Source organism: Saccoglossus kowalevskii, chromosome 10 (assembly GCF_978046115.1).
Source record: "Saccoglossus kowalevskii chromosome 10, keSacKowa6.1, whole genome shotgun sequence".
NCBI classification, from domain to species: Eukaryota; Metazoa; Hemichordata; class Enteropneusta; family Harrimaniidae; genus Saccoglossus; species Saccoglossus kowalevskii.
Window position 1 is genome coordinate 4,178,121 of NC_140650.1, and position 21,384 is coordinate 4,199,504.

The 21,384-nt window shown below is 34.9% G+C and overlaps 1 protein-coding gene across 3 annotated transcripts in view; it reads left to right on the forward strand.

The window, feature by feature from the left end:
- Window positions 1-21,384, forward strand: part of LOC100378671 (kinase non-catalytic C-lobe domain-containing protein 1-like) — a 72,591-nt gene that overhangs the window by 31,525 nt on the left and 19,682 nt on the right. For 2 of the 3 annotated variants that reach the window (XM_078010137.2, XM_085504162.1), the window contains 5 exons: window positions 9,431-9,701; window positions 10,130-10,876; window positions 13,404-13,540; window positions 13,962-16,341; window positions 17,126-17,276. In XM_078010137.2, the coding sequence (XP_077866263.1) occupies window positions 9,431-9,701; window positions 10,130-10,876; window positions 13,404-13,540; window positions 13,962-16,341; window positions 17,126-17,276 (3,686 nt within the window). Of the gene's footprint in view, window positions 1-4,873; window positions 4,991-9,430; window positions 9,702-10,129; window positions 10,877-13,403; window positions 13,541-13,961; window positions 16,342-17,125; window positions 17,277-21,384 lie in introns of those variants that run through there. The other variant, XM_085504163.1, reaches the window with a different exon arrangement.

The following is a 21,384-nucleotide window of genomic DNA, read 5'->3' on the forward strand; positions in this document are numbered from 1 at the left end:
CCTTTCAATGACAAAGCCAAGAAAATATATTACAGAAATTTATTGTAAGTTTTTATTCTGTTAACATATAATTACATTGAAGTGGTACATTCATGTACTTTTTTGTTTATTCAAAATTTGTTGTTCAAAAACGATTTTTTTGTCTTTGCTGTACTTCCTGTCTAGAAAGGCAGCAGTGCACACATCTTATCAGCTGTGTGTAAACTGTTTGTAAATAGCAAATAAAGAAAGTGGCTCAACTTAAAACTATTTACCCCCAGTTCAGTTATGTTTGTAAACCATGCATATTAATGAGATGCACTAGTTGGGTGTACACTGGATGAACAAAAACTTTGCCATTTGTTTGCACACAAGAAAAAAATCAGTTTACTTGTACAAGATATAGAAATTGAGTAAACATTCAATTCATATGGGATAAAAATACTTATCACATCAGTAATTATATGGACAATCACTACATTGGGTTGAGTGAGGATGAATATTATACCAATATTTGTTTTGACATAAATTAACACTGGGTGACAAGTACCAATAGAAGGTTATGAAAGAAGTTTACACACAAAATACTGAAATTGTATCTATTGTATATTCCTAACTTAGCTGGGCTGTTTCTTCCAATCAGGTCCAGGATATACATTGTACAAGTATAGAATAAAGTATAACTATTCGGAACTGATAATGGAAGGCATAGAACTTTATTCTATTGTTCTATTCGTAACAAAGGTTATGTTAATTATCAAAATCTACACTAATGCTAAAAATACTGGTAACAGCATTAATGACATGATTGATTATGATTGACAAAGTCCTCAAGGAATACACCTTACTTTGCATGAAGCCATCCATGTTAAAAGCTGTTTATAGAAACACACTAAACTAGATTTTCATGTCACTGGCCTCACGCTTCATGAACTTAACACCTTGTGTAGGTTGTTTGTCATTCTATAATTTATACTTATCAATCAGCTTGTGTTAGACAGTAAAGTATCTACCCATGCCCACCAATACATGACCACAGGAGGTGGCATTATCCAAGCACTCCTTAATCATAACTCAATATCCTTTCTGTCAGAGTTTTCAATATTCAAATGTTCACTCTACATGTGAACAAATATATACTGTATAATTTGACTTTTAATGTTATATTTTTATTATCCTACCGGTGGACAACATGCATCACTAAATATTTTATTACCTTATAAATGAGAGTTCTTAACTCAATCTGTTTTCCTAAATCATTTGAATAATATGAATTTTATTACAATATAATAATATTCCGTGACAGGTTGACGGTATTTCACAGAGTCAAAATGATTGATCTAACCACTATTACAGTTCATATAAATGCCAAGCAATCTTTCTTTCACTATTTACATGTTTGATATGAATTCTGTATTGGGATTTTCAGTCCATTCAATATGCCATATTTCCTCAAGCGCTTGTGCTTAAATGTTGAATATAAATTATTATTTCCTAATAATTATTGAGTACATGTATATAATTACATGTATGTACAGTCTGTACCATACATGTAAGTAGAACACTCCTCCAAATACAATGCATTTGCTGCTTACATCATCAGCTCCTCCTCTATCTACAGCACACAAATACTGCTTACATCATCAGCTTCTCATCTATCACCAGTACACAAATAATGCTTACATCATCAGCCCCTCTATCTACAGCACACAAATACTGCTTACATCATCAGCTCCTCCTCTATCTACAGCACACAAATACTGCTTACATCATGAGCTTCTCATCTATCACCAGTACACAAATAATGCTTACATCATGAGCTTCTCATCTATCACCAGTACACAAATACTGCTTATATCATCAGCTCCTCCTCTATCTACAGCACACAAATAATGCTTACATCATGAGCTTCTCATCTATCACCAGTACACAAATACAGCTTACATCATCAGCTCCTCCTCTATCACCAGTACACAAAAAATGCTTACATCATGAGCTTCTCATCTATCACCAGTACACAAATACTGCTTATATCATCAGCTCCTCCTCTATCTACAGCACACAAATAATGCTTACATCATAAGCTTCTCATCTATCACCAGTACACAAATACTGCTTACATCATGAGCTTCTCATCTATCACCAGTACACAAATAATGCTTACATCATGTGCTCCTCCTTTATCATCAGTACACAAATACTGCTTACATCATCAGCCCCTCTATCTACAGTACACAAATACTGCTTACACCATGAGCTCCTCTATCATCAGTACACAAATACTGCCTGCATCATCAGCCCCTCTTTTATCTACAGCACACAAATACTGCTTACATCATGAGCTTCTCCTCTATCATTAGTACACAAATACTGCTTACATCATGAGCTTCTCATCTATCACCAGTACACAAATAATGCTTACATCATGAGCTCCTTCTCTATCACCAGTACACAAATAATGCTTACATCATGAGCCAGTCCTTTATCATCAGTACACAAATACTGCTTACATCATCAGCCCCTCTATCTACAGCACACAAATAATGCTTACATCATGAGCTCCTTCTCTATCACCAGTACACAAATACTGCTTGCATCATGAGCTCCTCCTTTATCATCAGTACACAAATACTGCTTGCATCATGAGCTCCTCCTTTATCATCAGTACACAAATAATGCTTACATCATGAGCTTCTCATCTATCACCAGTACACAAATAATGCTTACATCATGTGCTCCTCCTTTATCATCAGTACACAAATACTGCTTACATCATCAGCCGCTCTATCTACAGCACACAAATACAGCTTACATCATGAGCTTCTCATCTATCACCAGTACACAAATAATGCTTACATCATGTGCTCCTCCTTTATCATCAGTACACAAATACTGCTTACATCATCAGCCCCTCTATCTACAGTACACAAATACTGCTTACACCATGAGCTCCTCTATCATCAGTACACAAATACTGCCTGCATCATCAGCCCCTCTTTTATCTACAGCACACAAATACTGCTTACATCATGAGCTTCTCATCTATCACCAGTACACAAATAATGCTTACATCATGAGCTCCTCCTTTATCATCAGTACACAAATACTGCTTACATCATGAGCTTCTCATCTATCACCAGTACACAAATAATGCTTACATCATGAGCCAGTCCTTTATCATCAGTACACAAATACTGCTTACATCATCAGCCCCTCTATCTACAGCACACAAATAATGCTTACATCATGAGCTCCTTCTCTATCACCAGTACACAAATACTGTTTACATCATTAGATCCTGCATCACCAGCGTATATTCTTTGTAATTAAAATTCACCAGTTTGGCAAGAAACTGTCAGTCTCTGTAAAATTTTACACAGTCACCGCATTAGTCCTGTGTATCTGACTCACACCCAAAGCATTTGTTTTTCAATATTGGAGTGGAAACTGTAGTCTTTGTATGTTTCTATGATTTGCTTTTCTGAGGATAAGATGTTTGATCGATAATGCGTTTGGTGAATACCCATTCAGATTGTAGATGTTTATGTTGTATATATATATACACTTAACGAAATCAACACCTGTTGAGGAAAGAATGGTCTCTGGGGTGAAATTCTAGACTGGATATATCAGTGTTTTTCTCAGAGCATTTGTACAAAAAGAACAAAATAGATGTTATTGATATGGTAATTGTATTTATTGTAATACATTGTAAGCAGGGTGTCCTCCAACTGGACAGATTTTGTAGGGACCTTGAGTTGGAAATGGGATCCCAAAAATCAAGTTGAGTCACCTTGATGATTGCTTGAGAGAAAAAATAAAGATGGCATGTTGTTGTGGGGCGCTTCTGAAGGCACAAACTAAATGTGGCACTTAGTTTCCTGTGTTCTACATTTATTTAGTTTATAAAATGTGAATTTCATTTTATCTAATTCCATTACTATAGTTAGATGTTTTTCAAGATTACTGTATCACAATGTATGATTTTTTGTTGCATCATTTGGTGTGCCTGGGAATATGCATAAACAGCTGATAACAAATAACACATCTATGTACGTCAGAGGCGCATCATTTCATCTTAGAGGGCACACTAACATACTCATAAACTAATTCATTACTATTCATATGCAAGTTGGTTACAACGCTGGGAAAAGGGGCTGGGCAGTATGCTACTACATATACAGTCTGTATTATACTGGTTTTAAATATTGTGTTTTGATTTCCATATGTTATACAGGGTAAGTTCATTTTGGGTGTAAAATTGATACAAATCAACTACATGTATGTTTCTGTATCAATGTATTTAAACAGCTTGATACATGGCAGTTTTTTCTTATACTTGAAATGAGTTTAAACTGTGGTCATTTTGCAGTTGCAGCCATTATACAAAATGTATTTATAATATTTAATTTAATACATGAAACTTGAATAATAGTTCATCACCTGTCTTGTTTCTATTTTACTGTCTTCCTGAGTTCTTATAAATATTGATAAAAGTAAATTATATTTAATTTGTGTTGTGTTTTTAAGAATTTAATAAATTTATACAATGTGAAAAGTGCACATAAAAAAATCCAGAAAAGGTGAATGTACCAATCATGTTTTGAAAGAGGTATTAACAAATGTTGATATACGTATTGTGCATTCAATGTGGTAATTAATTGTGACACTGTAGTAGTTATTTTTATCATGGTTCTTGGAAAACAGCCCATACATGAAATAATTCACTCTGGTAAAAAAAAAAAGAATTAACTTGCGTTCTTTTTTGCGTCGATGTCTGGGATCATTGTAGACATGTTTCTTATTGTATGTTGGATTATGCACAAATGAGGCGAGGTTTGACCTATGACCCCACTCTGCCTGATCTCTGCTGTAGTCAATAGTAAAAACGTGTGCATGTCCATACTATGGGAACTGTCACGTCTTGTGTAGTCTGAATTCCTGACCGTTACACACTTCATGTATGCCAGTATCTCAATGTACCCAGTATATGTGTGAAGTAGTTTGACAGGTAAGCGACTATTGACGTGATGTAAACATTAGGCACCTTTGCCTTTACATAATATGTTTTGATAATAGAACATCCTATGTGTAAAGCAGTCTTTGTGTTGGATGGAAATTCATTATAGACATTACCACATTCAACATGTTATATCAAATTTGTTTGTCATATTTCAATTGTTTGCTTATTTATAACACTTATACTTGAATAGTATATAATATGCATGTAATATGTAAATACAGCTACTGGTAATCTTAAATTGCTGTGTACTTACCCTCATAAATTCTTGGTGATATTATATTGTATAGAACTCTATTGACATTATTTTGCCTGATTTTAGTGTGTTTTAATTTTCTTCATGTGTTTGCTAGTTTAGGGACGCGATCATTAAAATAGTATTTAGTCAAAGCAAGCTTGCCAAGTATGTTTCTTTTCTGCTTTGCTAATAAAAAATAACAATGTGTATGTCTTATTTAGTTGGGAATGTTGCTTCACAAAAGCCTGTGGGTAAACGCTGTTTGCTCGTTAATGGTGAGGTTGGTTGTTGTCGTTTTTTTTGTCGTCATTGTAGCGTGAAGCGAGGGTTTTGATGTCACACCGCAACTTGATATCATCGATGCAGATTGGTTAACAGTTCAGTAAAAACACGCTAATGGGAAAACTTGTGATGGTCATTTGAACACGATCTGGAAGGTTGCAACTGTAACTAGCTAACTGGGTACTGACATATAATTTGTAAAGCATTTGATAACATACAAGCACAAGATTGAGTGAATTTTGTAAAAGACAGTAACTACATGTATGCCTGTGATTGTCAAGTTGTTTTCAACTACAACAATCTACATACATATAAAGTTATGTGCAATTGTTCTACTGATACATGCTTGTGTCCTATAATAAACTGTATTCACTACATGATACTGTTTTGAATAAATCCACCGTGATGAATACTACAGGCTGGTGATTTGAAACTCTTGTTTTGGTTATTTATTACCAACCTTTTTTTACTTGATAAAAAGCAAACTGTAATAGCTTTAATTACCTTCTTAAGTTGTTTAATAATTAATTAGGCAAATCATAGAAAATGGCAGTGTTACTTGTACATTGTAGTTTATAGATCATGAAATCATGGATACTCTCAACTCATGCATAGTGTCGTATCATATAATTTTTATGTGTCAAAAAAGATTAAAGAACATTGACAAATTACAGCATTATAGTACAATTAACTGGTATGTCTGTTTTAATAAAGAATATCATAAAAACATCTCTTGAATCTCGTCTAAGGTTATTAACATCATAAATCTAATGAAAGTAGGTGTGTCAAGAATAAACAGTATCTGAGCTGCTGTTGTATTTTGTACTGCTGATATTGTAAACATAAAAATGGATATAAATCAAGTTGAACTGTACTTGAAATGCCTATAAATCAGTGTATAAAGTGTGTCTGGCATTGTACTGTGTGTTGCACCACTCTTAGGCTGACATATGTAAACCCTACCCACTACTACTACTACTAATCAACTACAGTTGAGTCTTCTGAAAATAATACTACCAATGTATTCACAGATGTGTGTCAATAGAAAAGTATGTGACCATTTCTATAGCTATTCCTGGTTTTAATCCCTATTTAGTGTGAAGAGAGCACACTGTACTTGGCGAATCACTTAGAAAATATAATAGCAGGTTAATGTATTGAAGCTCTAATTGTATTTGGGATTTTGTGTTCTGCTTGATGCAAGTAACTTTTATCAATGGCTGTTTTGTAAGCTGCTAGTTCTTAGTTGCGCATTCCTGCCTTCTTGAGGAGTTTCTCAAAGAACTTGAAATTTCCATGTATTGTCAAACACGTCTGTAAAATTAATCTGTCTAATATTGTGTGTTTCTGGTATTAAATCAAGTTGATATTGATTATAAGTTTTTACAAATTGATAGTAGTAGGTCAGGTCAGGTCAGGTCCGGTCGTTCTTAATTAGGCCACAGTTACTTATCTTTTTTAGTAACCGTGATTAGGCTGACATATTTAGTCATGTATGCTATTACTGGGTTCCCTTTTAGGTAGTACACTATTAACCCTAACATACCTGTATCAAACCCTTTTAGGTAGTACACTATTAACCCTAACATACCTGTATCAAACCCTTTATAAAATTGTTTATCATACATGTATATTTTGTACTAATAAATTGTTTCATCTTGGTGTACTGTCTAATTATGCCTGTCACATGCTTGTTACAAAAATTAACCCAATTACTGAACACATAATTATATTATTTCTGTAGGACAATCATGAATATAAATTCAGTACTGCATATTGCTGAACTTGAGCTATTTAATATTAGCTTTGTTTTGTCTTGTACAGTGTACCATGGTTACAAATGTATAGGTGATATGACTATTTTCTAAAAACACCCAGAGTCAACTTTGTTGTCACAATTCACAAAATATACTTATATAATTAATTCTATATTTTTCCCCCAAAAAATTGTCAATGGAAACTATGTTGATTTGGTTCAAAATTAAAAATGAAACTAGAATACATACAAATTTTGTACTTTTTCAAGTACATGTAGTTATTATACAATGTGTGTATGTTTGTACAGTACATGTACATGTACATTGCAGTAAATGAAATGTGATCCAGTTCATATTTTAATTTTCTCTATTTCCTTCATAATGTAATTGCTAGCATGTGCATTGAATTAATGTGTCCACACAAGAATTATAATGTCTTAAAATGCATACTGTAATGCTTAATGCATACATAATAATCTCCTTGGTACTAGTGAAATAATCAGATTATACTATCAGATTATAATTATTAATCCAAATTATAGACATGCGTGTTGTATAAAGTCTATTCTGCCTTACAATTGAGATTACAGTCTCTTTTAGTGACATTACTCTGATAAATGCCATGCTGTGTACTCTTGAAATACTATTCCTATAAAATTTGAGTAGGTGTATTTAACTCAGCATGGTCAAAGAGAATATTTTGACAACATACCCAACACTTATTGTGGAAGCCACCTTTCAAGCAAACTCATTAAATGTGTTTACCCCATAACTCTTGCATTCCTCATTACCTTTCTTGACTTGTCCGCATTCTCTAATTAATTTCTTGCTGAGTTGCAATTCATTTTATATGGTCGCATGTTTCCTGGGCACACATAATTAAATGTTTTTTTCATAATACTTGGTTATTTGTAGTGCAGACCATTTAATATTAAAAGTCTTTATTGTTTAACATGTGACTGGTTGCCATTGAATCATTTGACTCACCATCAATAACAACACATGTCTGTCATTGCAACATGTGACTGGTTGCCATTGAATCATTTGACTCACCATCAATAACAACACATGTCTGTCATTGCAACATGTGACTGGTTGCCATTGAATCATTTGACTCACCATCAATAACAACACATGTCTGTCATTGCAACATGTGACTGGTTGCCATTGAATCATTTGACTCACCATCAATAACAACACATGTCTGTCATTGCAACATGTGACTGGTTGCCATTGAATCATTTGACTCACCATCAATAACAACACATGTCTGTCATTGCAACATGTGACTGGTTGCCATTGAATCATTTGACTCACCATCAATAACAACACATGTCTGTCATTGCAACATGTGACTGGTTGCCATTGAATCATTTGACTCACCATCAATAACAACACATGTCTGTCATTGCAACATGTGACTGGTTGCCATTGAATCATTTGACTCACCATCAATAACAACACATGTCTGTCATTGCAACATGTGACTGGTTGCCATTGAATCATTTGACTCACCATCAATAACAACACATGTCTGTCATTGCAACATGTGACTGGTTGCCATTGAATCATTTGACTCACCATCAATAACAACACATGTCTGTCATTGCAACATGTGACTGGTTGCCATTGAATCATTTGACTCACCATCAATAACAACACATGTCTGTCATTGCAACATGTGACTGGTTGCCATTGAATCATTTGACTCACCATCAATAACAACACATGTCTGTCATTGCAACATGTGACTGGTTGCCATTGAATCATTTGACTCACCATCAATAACAACACATGTCTGTCATTGCAACATGTGACTGGTTGCCATTGAATCATTTGACTCACCATCAATAACAACACATGTCTGTCATTGCAACATGTGACTGGTTGCCATTGAATCATTTGACTCACCATCAATAACAACACATGTCTGTCATTGCAACATGTGACTGGTTGCCATTGAATCATTTGACTCACCATCAATAACAACACATGTCTGTCATTGCAACATGTGACTGGTTGCCATTGAATCATTTGACTCACCATCAATAACAACACATGTCTGTCATTGCAACTATAGTGTTATATGCTGATCTCAACATATGGAGTGAAGTATATTCGCATATCCTTCAATGTTTTTTCTCTTTTTTACAGGGTCACCTGTATTCCCTTGGCAACACTTTATGGTCAGCGATAGAGTACAATTTACCTGATACATTGGAACTTGAAATCAGCGATGAACTAAATGATTTAATAACATGTATGTGCTTAGACCTCATCAGAGATAGACCCACATTGAATGAAGTACTTCGTATTTGTGATGAACAATTACATGGCCAAGACGCTCAACATATCTGCTACAAACTATCATCTATTGGATTACGAATATTGTCTATAGAATCACTGGATAATGTACATTTTTCTGGTAAGCAAACATGCATCTTTCATTAAACTCAATTTTGTTTTGACACAAGTTATTATTTGATTTCATTTGTCATAAAACTACATACAAACCACGGAAGAAAAATAAATAATAAATTGTATTTATACCCTTTCAGTGAAAATAAACTCCAAGTGAGAATACATGTATAATATAAAGTAATCTGTTGTAAATAATGTAGGAAGTTTGAAGAAAAATGAAATATTCTGAAGAGTGGCATAGTAGAGTGTTTCCCTCCTAGCATTAGGGAGAATTGTTGGGTTGATCGTCATGGATGTCTGTGTACTCATACAAAAAGTATACATGTACATGGATGTCCCATATGAAAGATGTAAATAATATATTTAACACTGCTTTGGCAATATATGATGATAACAAGTGAAAATATGCTTCACATTTTGTTTATGTTTCAGAAAATGATGTTGAACTGAATGGTGATATCAATGAAGACTTTATTAATGCCAATTTCAATGGAGTAGATGATATTGAAGAATATTTAACAGAAAGAGGCAATGTAATAGAACATAGGATGGATAATAGAAGACCAGAAAGACTATCCAGAACACATACACAGTGTGTCCGTGATGAGGATACAGAGAAAACAGATGGAGAACAAGCCAGCTCAGGGAATACACTTGCTGCTTTTGACCAGCTGTCCAAAAGAGCCCAGGAAATCTTAAACAAATTGTACACGCCAAAGAATGTGAACGGAAATCTAAGTGAGGAAAGTTCACCCAGAAGTCAAACCAGTAGTGATAATGATAACAGCAGTGAGAATAAAACAAGGACTAAAACAACTTCAAAAATTGATTCTGAGGATGGTAAAAACATATCAAGTAAAATTCCTGTTCCTAAAAGATACAGTATTGACAAGCCAAAGCAGTCTGAGACATATTTAAGCCAGAAAGACCAATACTTATCACCAACAGAGGACACCATGGGATTTGTGCCCATATCTCTTAATGAAGGGGAAATGAGTAATGCACTTGGCACTGATGAAAAGTTGGATAAAGAATTACATTTCAAATCTACACATAAGGATCTTTCTAAATCTGTGAAGTGTGTGTTGGAAGTCAGAAATGGTCCGTTAAATGAAGAGGAACTGTGGGCGCTTTGCAGGGAATGTGCTATAACATTAGAGAAAAGCAGTGGAGTGCTGCGTAAGTATTTAACAAGCTGTGCTTGAAATATTACCTGTCAGCTTTATGAATGATCAAATTGGATATTGACACATTTTTGTGTAAAATAAAGGTACAGATCTATATGGAAATATATGTTGATAATTTAAATATGTAAATTTGTATGTTTTCAGTAAATTACATGTGTGATATGTAAACTTGTAGTACAGAAAGTTAGATTTATGATATTTTTTTACAATCTGAGAATGTTTCAATATTTGCACCAAGATCTTGTTGAGAGTGAGATAACCAATGAACTTGTTTATGCAATTCCAAATAGTGTTCCATTTACTACCACCATCACGTCTACTGTATTTGGTATTTGTTTCTGGTCCTTGTGTGTGTATATGTATGAAAATAAGCATATTCATGTTTCTGGTCCTTGTGTGTATATGTATAAAAATAATTATATTCATGTTTTTGGTCCTTGTGTGTATCAAAATACCGTATTACCCCGGGCACGCGCCCAGGGGCCTGAACATACAAAATCGGGGAAAATTGGGGGTGGGCGCTTACCCGAGGACCACCCCAAAAAAGATTTTAAAAAGTTGTGTTTGTGATCGTATGATAAGGTCAAATAAAGGAATGCTTTCGTACACTTTGTACACGTACTTATTTCTTGATTTATGCGAGGTTTCAATAAACGTGAGCTCTCAGTCAAGAACTGTGGGAACACTAAGACACAGGGTCGAATTTCAAGAATAAAACTTGTTTTACGTCAGCGAATGAAGTTGTATTACTCACTGAAATTGGCTACAAAGTATGGTAAGTATTGTAATCAATGCACGGTTACTTTTTTAGTAACCGTGATCAGTGCAAGTCGAAACTGCCGGGAAAAACTACTGCTTGTAATCCAAGATGGCGATGACCTCATTAGCATAATTTTATTCACGCACGTATTGATACATCGCATCGTAATTACTGAAGAATAGCAGACAGGGTTATGAAACAAATAAACCTTTTATTACTGATGTGAAATGTTTACAAACTATTGTGAATACATAAACATATCCAAATGGCGATACATAAAAAACAGACTGAAAATAAACTCTGGTCGTCCTCATTAACATGATTTATTCACGCACCCACACATGTGACAAAATTATGATGCAACAAGTTCCCATCGTCGGCATGTCTCATTATGGTCACAGTCAGCTGGCATCGGTGTCGCTGGGTGTATATGATAAAGGGAAGTTGTACAACCAATTTTGCCGAGTTCGCAGTTTTTTGCCAATAAAAAAATAACTAAAGCAAAAAACTCGCGGTTTTTCAGCATTTTTGCAATAAAGAAATTATTCTCTATCAATAGTCTGCCCAAAAGAGGAACATTTCTACTAATTCTTTTGTTTTTTCGACGTTTTTTGAAAAACATGCGATTAGGCTGCGAAAGTAGAACATTCCGGAGGGGGTGAAACGGAAGAGCCAAACTTAACACGTAAAAATAGAACGCGTACTTTGACCTCTACATGGCCAACCAATGGCTGGACACGGATACGTTTGCGATCGTTGCCAAAAAGCCCCGCGTCCATCGCCTGGCGATGCTCTTCCGTTATGAATTCACAGTTAGCGAAGTGCTACGTTTTGAAACCAAAGCTAAGTGCTTCAAACCACTCACCAAGGTATGGATTATTGCAATATTGGATTCATCGTGAATGAAGAGAAAGCAGAACGTGTGCGCCACATGCTGCATGGTTCATCTTACGTCGTTAAGTTCCAATGAGTTTTTACGTAAAAACACAAACAAAACGTCCCTTTTCAGGGCCACCACACACTTCAAAAAGAGAACTACCGTAACAAACACACTATTTAAATAAACCAAACGTGTTCGTTTTTGACAAATAAAACTTTATTGTTGACCCCGTTCTTGGCTAAAAATCACCCTGGGCGTTTAACCGAGGATGTCCCCAACATGTAACTTTTGTGAAAACAGGGGGGTGGGCGCTTGCCCAAGGAGGGGCACGTGCCCGGGGTAATACGGTAAATGTATTCATGTTTCTAGTCCTTATGTGTATCAAAATGATATTCATGTTTCTGGTCCTTGTGTGTATCAAAATGATATTCATGTTTCTGGTCCTTGTATGTATCAAAATGATATTCATGTTTCTAGTCCTTGTGTGTATCAAAATGATATTCATGTTTCTGGTCCTTGTGTGTATCAAAATGATATTCATGTTTCTGGTCCTTGTGTGTATCAAAATGATATTCATGTTTCTGGTCCTTGTGTGTATCAAAATGATATTCATGTTTCTAGTCCTTGTGTGTATCAAAATGATATTCATGTTTCTAGTCCTTGTGTGTATGAAAATGATATTCATGTTTCTAGTCCTTGTGTGTATCAAAATGATATTCATGTTTCTAGTCCGTGTGTGTATCAAAATGATATTCATGTTTCTGGTCCTTGTGTGTATCAAAATGATATTCATATTTTTTGTCCTTGTGGGTCTTCTGATTTAGAAACCGAAACTATCATGACTACCTACTAAATGTTATCATTTTTATTTTGTTGTAGCTTCATACATATCACTGACATCAACGATAATTCGTGACTGTGGTATTGTATCATTTCAAAGCATATCGGGCAGTAGTAGCTTAGAATCTATGTTCCTTGCACCTGAATTACAAGACCAAGGAATTCTTAATGAAAAGGTAAGTGTTTTGATTTGCCGACAATATTGCCCAGTGATAAAGCCACATATCAAATCAACTATACAGCTTTATATCTTGGGACAAAATAAAATACATGTAGTTTCTAAAAGGCCTTCCTATTTATAAAATCAGTGAATGCATGCTAGTTTTAAGAAAGAGTGATTTATAGATTTTCTTTGGCTGTTTATATTCTTTCTCTGTCTGTAATAAAAATGTAGATATCGTGCTTCAAAATGAGAAAAATGAATATTATCTACAGTATAATTCACAATAATGTTTGTAACACAATACAATTTGATGAAATGTATAGTCTGTAATTGTTTCCTGCTGGATAAACATTTTCTTTTGTTTACCACTAGAGGGCATACTTTTGTACTGTGAAGATTGTGATGTATTTTTTTTTCTTCTGTTTTTTAAACAGAGTTGCTTATTTGGTGTAGCAGCTATGTTGTGGGCAGCAGCAGATTGGAATCTTCCCGCAACAGAACAACCTGACATTTCTGAGGAGTTGGAGAGCTTGTTTGTTAGAATGACTCAGGATGATCCGGATGATAGGCCAGATATTGACTATGTTCTTAAAGTATGTGATGAACATGAAGACGAAACTGGAGTTCAGTCTTTAGAAGTTTGTCTTGAGCTATGGAAAGAAACCATTCATTTACAGACATGTGGCCCATCATTGGAATTTCCTGAAAAATCACTACCAAGATTCCTTCCATCTAATATGTCTGAAATGTCATTGGAAAGTAATTCATCATCTTTTGTGGCGATCAATGTTGAAAAACCAGAACCAAAAAGAAGGACCCCAGAAACGTTTGTTAATTATGTGTCACCTCTGAAGCCAGGACAGGGGTATCAGAATCTGGGATCTCCAGAAAGACCCTCAGCATTTAAAAGTCCTCTATTACCGAGAAAAGGATTTGTGGAGGTGAAAGATTCTTCTTTTATGAGGATTGACAGTGCCACTGATAGTAGTGTTTCACCATCCAGCAGTAAAGGAACACTGTCACCCATGCAAGGACCAATTCCTAGTAAACGAAACAATAATGTTGGTGAGAATGTTGATGATGATAAAAAGATCAATAGCATTGTTGATTTCACCAACTCACAGAGTCTAATTTTAAATCGTAGGACTAGATTGCCTGAATTTAATGTTCCCAATGCATTCTCATCACAGAACACGCATTTTGCTCCTATTATTTTACATGAGGAGAATAGCAACACTGCAGCAGAAACAGAATTGAGTAGACGCAAAGTATCTAATTCACCAGATAAGTTTAAACAAAAAATGGTGAAAGCCATGAGAATGGAATTAATTCGGTCCAGACCACCTGCCAGCCTGGTGTCTGACCTAGAGAAAGATGCTGCAGATCACAGTAGAGAGAAGGGGTCCAAAGACCGGTCAGGGAAAAAGAAGTCAAGATCAAGATCACAGTCTCCTAAGCACCATTCCAAGTCTGGGGTCAGGGATTCATCACATGATAGGAATGGCAGGAAAGAAAGAAGTAAACGGAAAAAGGATGATAGCGGAAAACACAGGGAAAAGCGAGAACACAAGAAAGCTGAGAAGATTCCTGAAAATGATAATGCTGAACACTCAACATTGTCAAATGTAGCTGAGAGTGGTCATACTGATCCACCACCACTCCAGAATGAATGCCAGGCAACAATTCAAAAGACAATAACAAATCCACAACACGACCTGCCAACTCAAACAGTACAACCTGGTGAGAACCTTCCAAAGCAGGTACCACAGATTGCAACTATCCCTCCACAAGTAGTACCTCAACATAGTCCTAATTTCCAACAGAGCAGTCCAGCACAAATTCCTGGACAGATGACAAATAGCCCTGCACAAAATACGCCTCAGTATCCTATGCCTGGAATGTTTCAAAATTTTCCTTTTCAAGTGACGCTACAGCAGGATCCAATCAGCGGTCTCTTCCACATTGTGCCAGTGGGGATACCCTTTCCAGGATTTCAACCAAACCCAAACCAGCAGTACCCTGGAATGCAACAGATTGCTGGCATGCAGCCATTTCAGCCTACTGGCTTACAATTCAACCCAATGCTTGGACAATTTGCTGTGTCTAGTAGTGTTAGTAGTCCAACTGACAGTCAGGGTAGTCAGAGACTTAAAAATTTACAACAAAACACTGTCGGGCAAACAAGTAAAAGTCATGCTAACACTAGCAAGTTGACACCAACATCAGACACGGATTCAGACAATGAACTAAAGAGCAGTGGAAAATTTGACATGAAAAATCAGGAATATAGCAGAAAGAAAAAAGACAGAACGCAGACTAAGAAACAACATCGAAAAACTAAATCTACAGGACATATTGCTAGTGATTCAGAGAGCAGTGAACCAAGTCCACGCCAAAAACATGACAAGTTAAGACATGATGAGAAGGAGTTATCAATATCAGATAAAGACAGTCCTCGTTCAGAGAAATCTGGAGATAAGGAGAGAACACGGAAAAGAGTTGAACACAGAACACACAGATTACACAGCAGAAGGGATATCCTTGAGGAATTGGATGATACCAAACCACTTGAAAGCACTAAAGCTGAACCCATCTCACCATCATCACCAACATCCATGTCGTCTCTTTCCAGAGACAGTGGAGTACACATGCAAGCCAGTCTGTCCAGTGCTGAGGAGATTACTTCTGTTAATGACCAGCATCTAATGGATGTTTTATCCAGTAATTCTGTTCTGAAAAAAGTGATCAAACGTATCAGGGAAGCCTTTGCATTTGATGGATACTTGGAAAATGGAGTTGAAGATTTGGCTATGGGTGAGTTTACTGCTTTATTATTGTCAGCAGATTAACAGAGTTCTTCCACATTATTTTAGCCAATAGCAGCTGGCTTTGGGAGTCGTTGTGTTTGGTCACACAGTTAGTGTTAACTGTTGAATTAATTCTACATTCTTAGAAAAGAAATTGTATAGTGTAGTCAACCAAGCCATGCAGGTTATGAATATTATTGTTGGTTTCAGATTAATACAATAAATAAATCTTGGTGAAATAGGAAAGTCTGCACATTTACCAAAAATTATATTTGTTGTATGCTAGACCATTGAAATTTATTTGACCATAGACTCACCTCTGTCATTTACATAAGTTTATGCACTTCTTTTTAAAGCAAACAATTCTTCCAAAAAAGTACTAATCAGGAGATGAGATTCAGATTTCATCTTGCTAATTGAAATCTAACTCTAACCCTAAACCATTTTATTTGCATTTTGTGTTACTTGTAACAGTAGAAATAATGTGGAAAACATGACTACATTGGTTTTCATTCTGGTGATCAACATTCTTTAAAAAAGACTGTAAAATGATTTATTTCAGCTGGAATTAATTTTCACTGAAAAATTAATTGCATGATGTTTGTTTTCACTGATTTTTGATGAGTTAAATGTGAACTTCTTGTATATAAAAAAAAAGATATTTTTGGAGGATTTGATTTTCATTGATTCATTATAAATAAAGTAAGTTACATTATACATTATGTTCTTATGATTCACATAATCCACAATGTGATAGGAGAAAGTGACAAGTATTGTTGTTTTGTTGACAGCTGAGTATATAACATCTTTAGCCAACTTAAAGTGGACCACATTCAGCAGTGCTGTCAGTGAAAAATTCTGTGATTTGTATTGGGAGGATGAGTTGTTGGAGAAACTCTATGAAGCTGTCAATCAACGAAGACCAATCAGGATTCCTAAAAGGTAATATGTTGGTCATCGCATATAGCCCCCTCTGGTGCAATCTGATTTAAATAATTTCCTAGTGTTTTCTTTTCACTTTTATTTTTCTTATTTTATTTTTTTCTTATTTTTGTTTTTATTTTATTTTTTTAAAGTTTTGGTAATTGCGAATGCCAAACAAGGATCTGACCCAATTCCTATATAAATTTTATTCCTATAAGCTACAGTCAATCACAGCTAGCCTTTTATGTTGGCCGGTGGCGTACTCATTAGAGAAAATAATTAACAAACAATTCCAATGTAGAAGAAAAAAAGTAGTGTTGCGTCGCATGGGTTTAATTTTGAAGACAATTATCTCAATCAAAGGTTGGCCAGGGAAAATGCCCGGAAACGGTGGTTAGATACTCCGGTAAATTTTTCAATTTCCTTTGATGGCTAAAAAAACTTGTTCTGTCATGTAAAGTGAGGGAAAATTAATTTAATTTTTCCTTTTATTGACGTGTTCTTGACCATATTTTCTTGTAAGTTGCACAAAACACGGCCAGACATGTACCATCTTGATCGTCATTGCTCCGGCAATCTAAATGTGCAGCTGACTGCCGATCGCGAAGCCCTGTCCAGCAGGAATTATTGTTGAGGGGATGGTGGAGGTGCAGCTGCTACGATTGACACAAAAATACAACTGCAAATTTTAAATTCCTGCAGCATAAAGAATTTATTTGAACTATTGCGTACTTGATTTGCAGTAACATTAAATTGACTTCAGTATTATTACTGCCACTCGCACCTCAAATTGTTAAAATGTGAGAAGCGCATACTTTTCGCACTTTGGCAAGACTTCATGTTCTCATCCATGCATTTTCTTGCAAATTTTTATTGCCCTTTGATAATTCTCACAAATTATCAGTGAGAATTTGGATTCTCGTCAGTGAACTGTTTTATTTCAAATTCCACACAACCACTAAGTCGATAAATATTAGTGGCAAGGATAATATCAAGTATCGAAGAGGTGCCAGAAGGTGTTTGCAATTCATACTTTTCAGTGTAGCAAATACTCTACGGGCAATCTTCTTGTATATTAAATTTTGCTAACCAATTCATGTACAGCTCAATAAATTAACTTCCATAAATTATTAATAGAAAATTACAAGGATATTTTTTATTTACAAAAGAGATTCCACATCATTTTACAATTTTTGTCATTACATTGAATATTTTTTTTTCATTTTCAACAAATGTGTACTTTCCTGATGCAAAACAAAAAAATAAGTAAATCATAATGATTAAAACACTATAAACAGCTATAGTAAACAATGCAAACTGAATTTAATTTGTATAACTGTCACCGGCACTAGGCGTCCACGCAGAATATTCCTGATCGATTACGATGTGTTCTGAATAAAAACTATTTTATTCTAGTCCAAATCAGCCTAATTACTTTAAAGGAAACATCAATCCAAACAATATAATGAACTATAAAGAAAAAAGCTCCACAAATGTAGGAGAATGCAATTTACAGTTTTTTTATATCACTTTTCATTCTCTAGATATTAAATTTTTCATCAGTAATATGTATGTAGTCAGCCATCTTGTCAGCCATATGTAGTCAGTCGGCCATTAAACTGTGGAAAATTATTTCCAGTTTTGACAAATACCGGATCAACAGTCATACAAATTCACACAAAAAAATTTACGAAAGTTCATAGTTGTTTTAAAAAAACTTCCCAGATCTCTATTTGTATGTTCGTATAAATCTCTACAACTTCATCCTGAAGTTCGTCGATGTCATCCCACACAATTTGGACTTAGCATGACTGCTACAATGGCACACAATGCACACAGTCTGTCAATCATCTTTGACCTTTAAGCATCTGCTTTACTGATTGGCTAAGAATGACATAACTACTAGTGTTTCATCATAGAGGTCAGGTCAACATTGCTTTCTTATCACACGAGTAGCTCATCAATCTCGGTGAAAGTTATAATTCAGCAAGTTCCAGTGAGTTGAATGTCTCACTATATGGATATCGCGGTGGGTTTGAGATAGGAAGAATTTTTATTCTCCAATGACAGAAGAATAGTTATCATGACAGAAATGCAATAGCTGTGATGTAAGATGGTAAAAAAGTTTGCAGTCTTCATCGTGACATTTCAAAATTGCTGGCCTCAGTTATGGATTCGCAAGCTGCTACCAAGTATTTCATAAAGCTAAAATAACTGGATTTCAACCACTCTCTCGGATACGGGTTTCTAGAATATTGCAACATTGGTTTCATTGTCAAACGCGTACGACACTTGCTTCGCAGCTCTCCATATACTGTAAGATTTGCTTGAATCGTTTCTAAGTAAGCACAAACCAAAAGGCCCTTTTCAGGGCCATGACATATACATTTTTGAAGACTTTTGACTGATAACAAATCTTTAAAAATAAATGTAAATTGCGTATTAAACAGCGTGAACGTGCTGCCCTGAAGGCAGAACGTGAAATTACCTATTTTGCTGTCATAACTATTTTGTGCTTACCCATTATTTTATGCAATCGATATTTATTTTTCAAGGATTTTTATCAGAATCACAACAGACTGCAAAGAAGTCAACTGTTAATACAACGACCAAAAAATATAATATAATAATTTTTAATTATAAGTGTAGAAAAGACCCCCTGGGCGTATTTCTGCATTGTATCAAAATTGGGGGGGGGGACGGGCGTTTGTCCTTTCACACAATACACATGATCTCACAGTTCAACAGAAAAACACCTATTACAGAAATTTATATAGTGCATTGCAGAAGAAAAAGCTTACTTAAAATCGACGAGTCATTTATAGAAATCAATTTTAAATTGTTAATTATCTTGTTCAGTGTTACTAAAATATAGTAAAAAACTTTGAAATAATGCATATGATATATTGGTTTCAGTGCAAATATTGCATATTGCTTACTGTGTTACAATTAGATACTGTACATGTATCTTAGTTATCAACCCAAGGAGGTAATATAGACTATACATGTATCATCACATTCACTTTGTAAAGAAAGACATGCATGGCTGGGTTTCTGCATTCATTTCAACTGATTGGTGTCTTTAAAGATGTCTCTTTATTTTTGATAGCTATAGAGCTTTCTATTTGATGACTTTTGTCACCCATAGGCTACAAGCAACCTCCAAGGTTACCCCTGAGTAATTTCAATTTCTCATCTCATTTGGAATGCGTGTCATTCTTTTGTTCATACACTACTTTCAAATTTTCACATTTCAGAGCTGTAGCCGTATTTCACTGTTTTCACACTAATTTGGATAACTCTACTGTATACCCAGGGTTTGACTCCCTCTCCTTCTTGGCTCATGTCCAGGTAATGGACACTATATTTAGTATATACCGGTACACTGTATAATATTATATTAGAAATGTACAAATATAGAGCACAAGTACATTGTATAAACGTAGCTCTATTGTAATTGTAAAATAGTAGATATATATTTTCATGACTAGTCGCCAACTCTTATTTGAATTAATATAGTCCCAGTTCAAATTGTGTAAGTTAAGGACATGTGGAGTTCATGCCAGCCTGTAGTTTTCAGCTACTGTAAAACACGTTGAAATAGCTACATACCATTTTAGCAAATTTGGCTCAAAGTTCAAAATAAACATAATTGTAATTTGTCAAAACAAATTGCATTGTAAGAATATACTACTTTTATTTTAGTTTGAATTAGCAAAATTACAGACTAGCTAAATTAGCTAAAATAACATGCTAGATAAAAAGACACAGACTTTTAAACATGGTAGTATTACCATACTGGGCCAGCTAGTACTATGCTTGAACTTTCAAGATAACAATAGAGACTATAGATATATTAATTATTTCTATTGTAATCATATACATATGCAAATTAACCACATGTCTTGGCATATTCCAAGAAGAATCATATTAAGTCACTCAGTTTAAATCTTGCTTGGAAGTATGCCAATTTATTTGGGATATAGAACTGAGATTATTTGAAAACTGCTTCTTTGGCTGCTCTGCAATGATTCATAATCTTAAAATATGAAGTGTTGTATATTTACCTCAAAAGTTATTTAATCTATGAACAGAAACAATCACATGAGAGTCTTAAAAACTATCA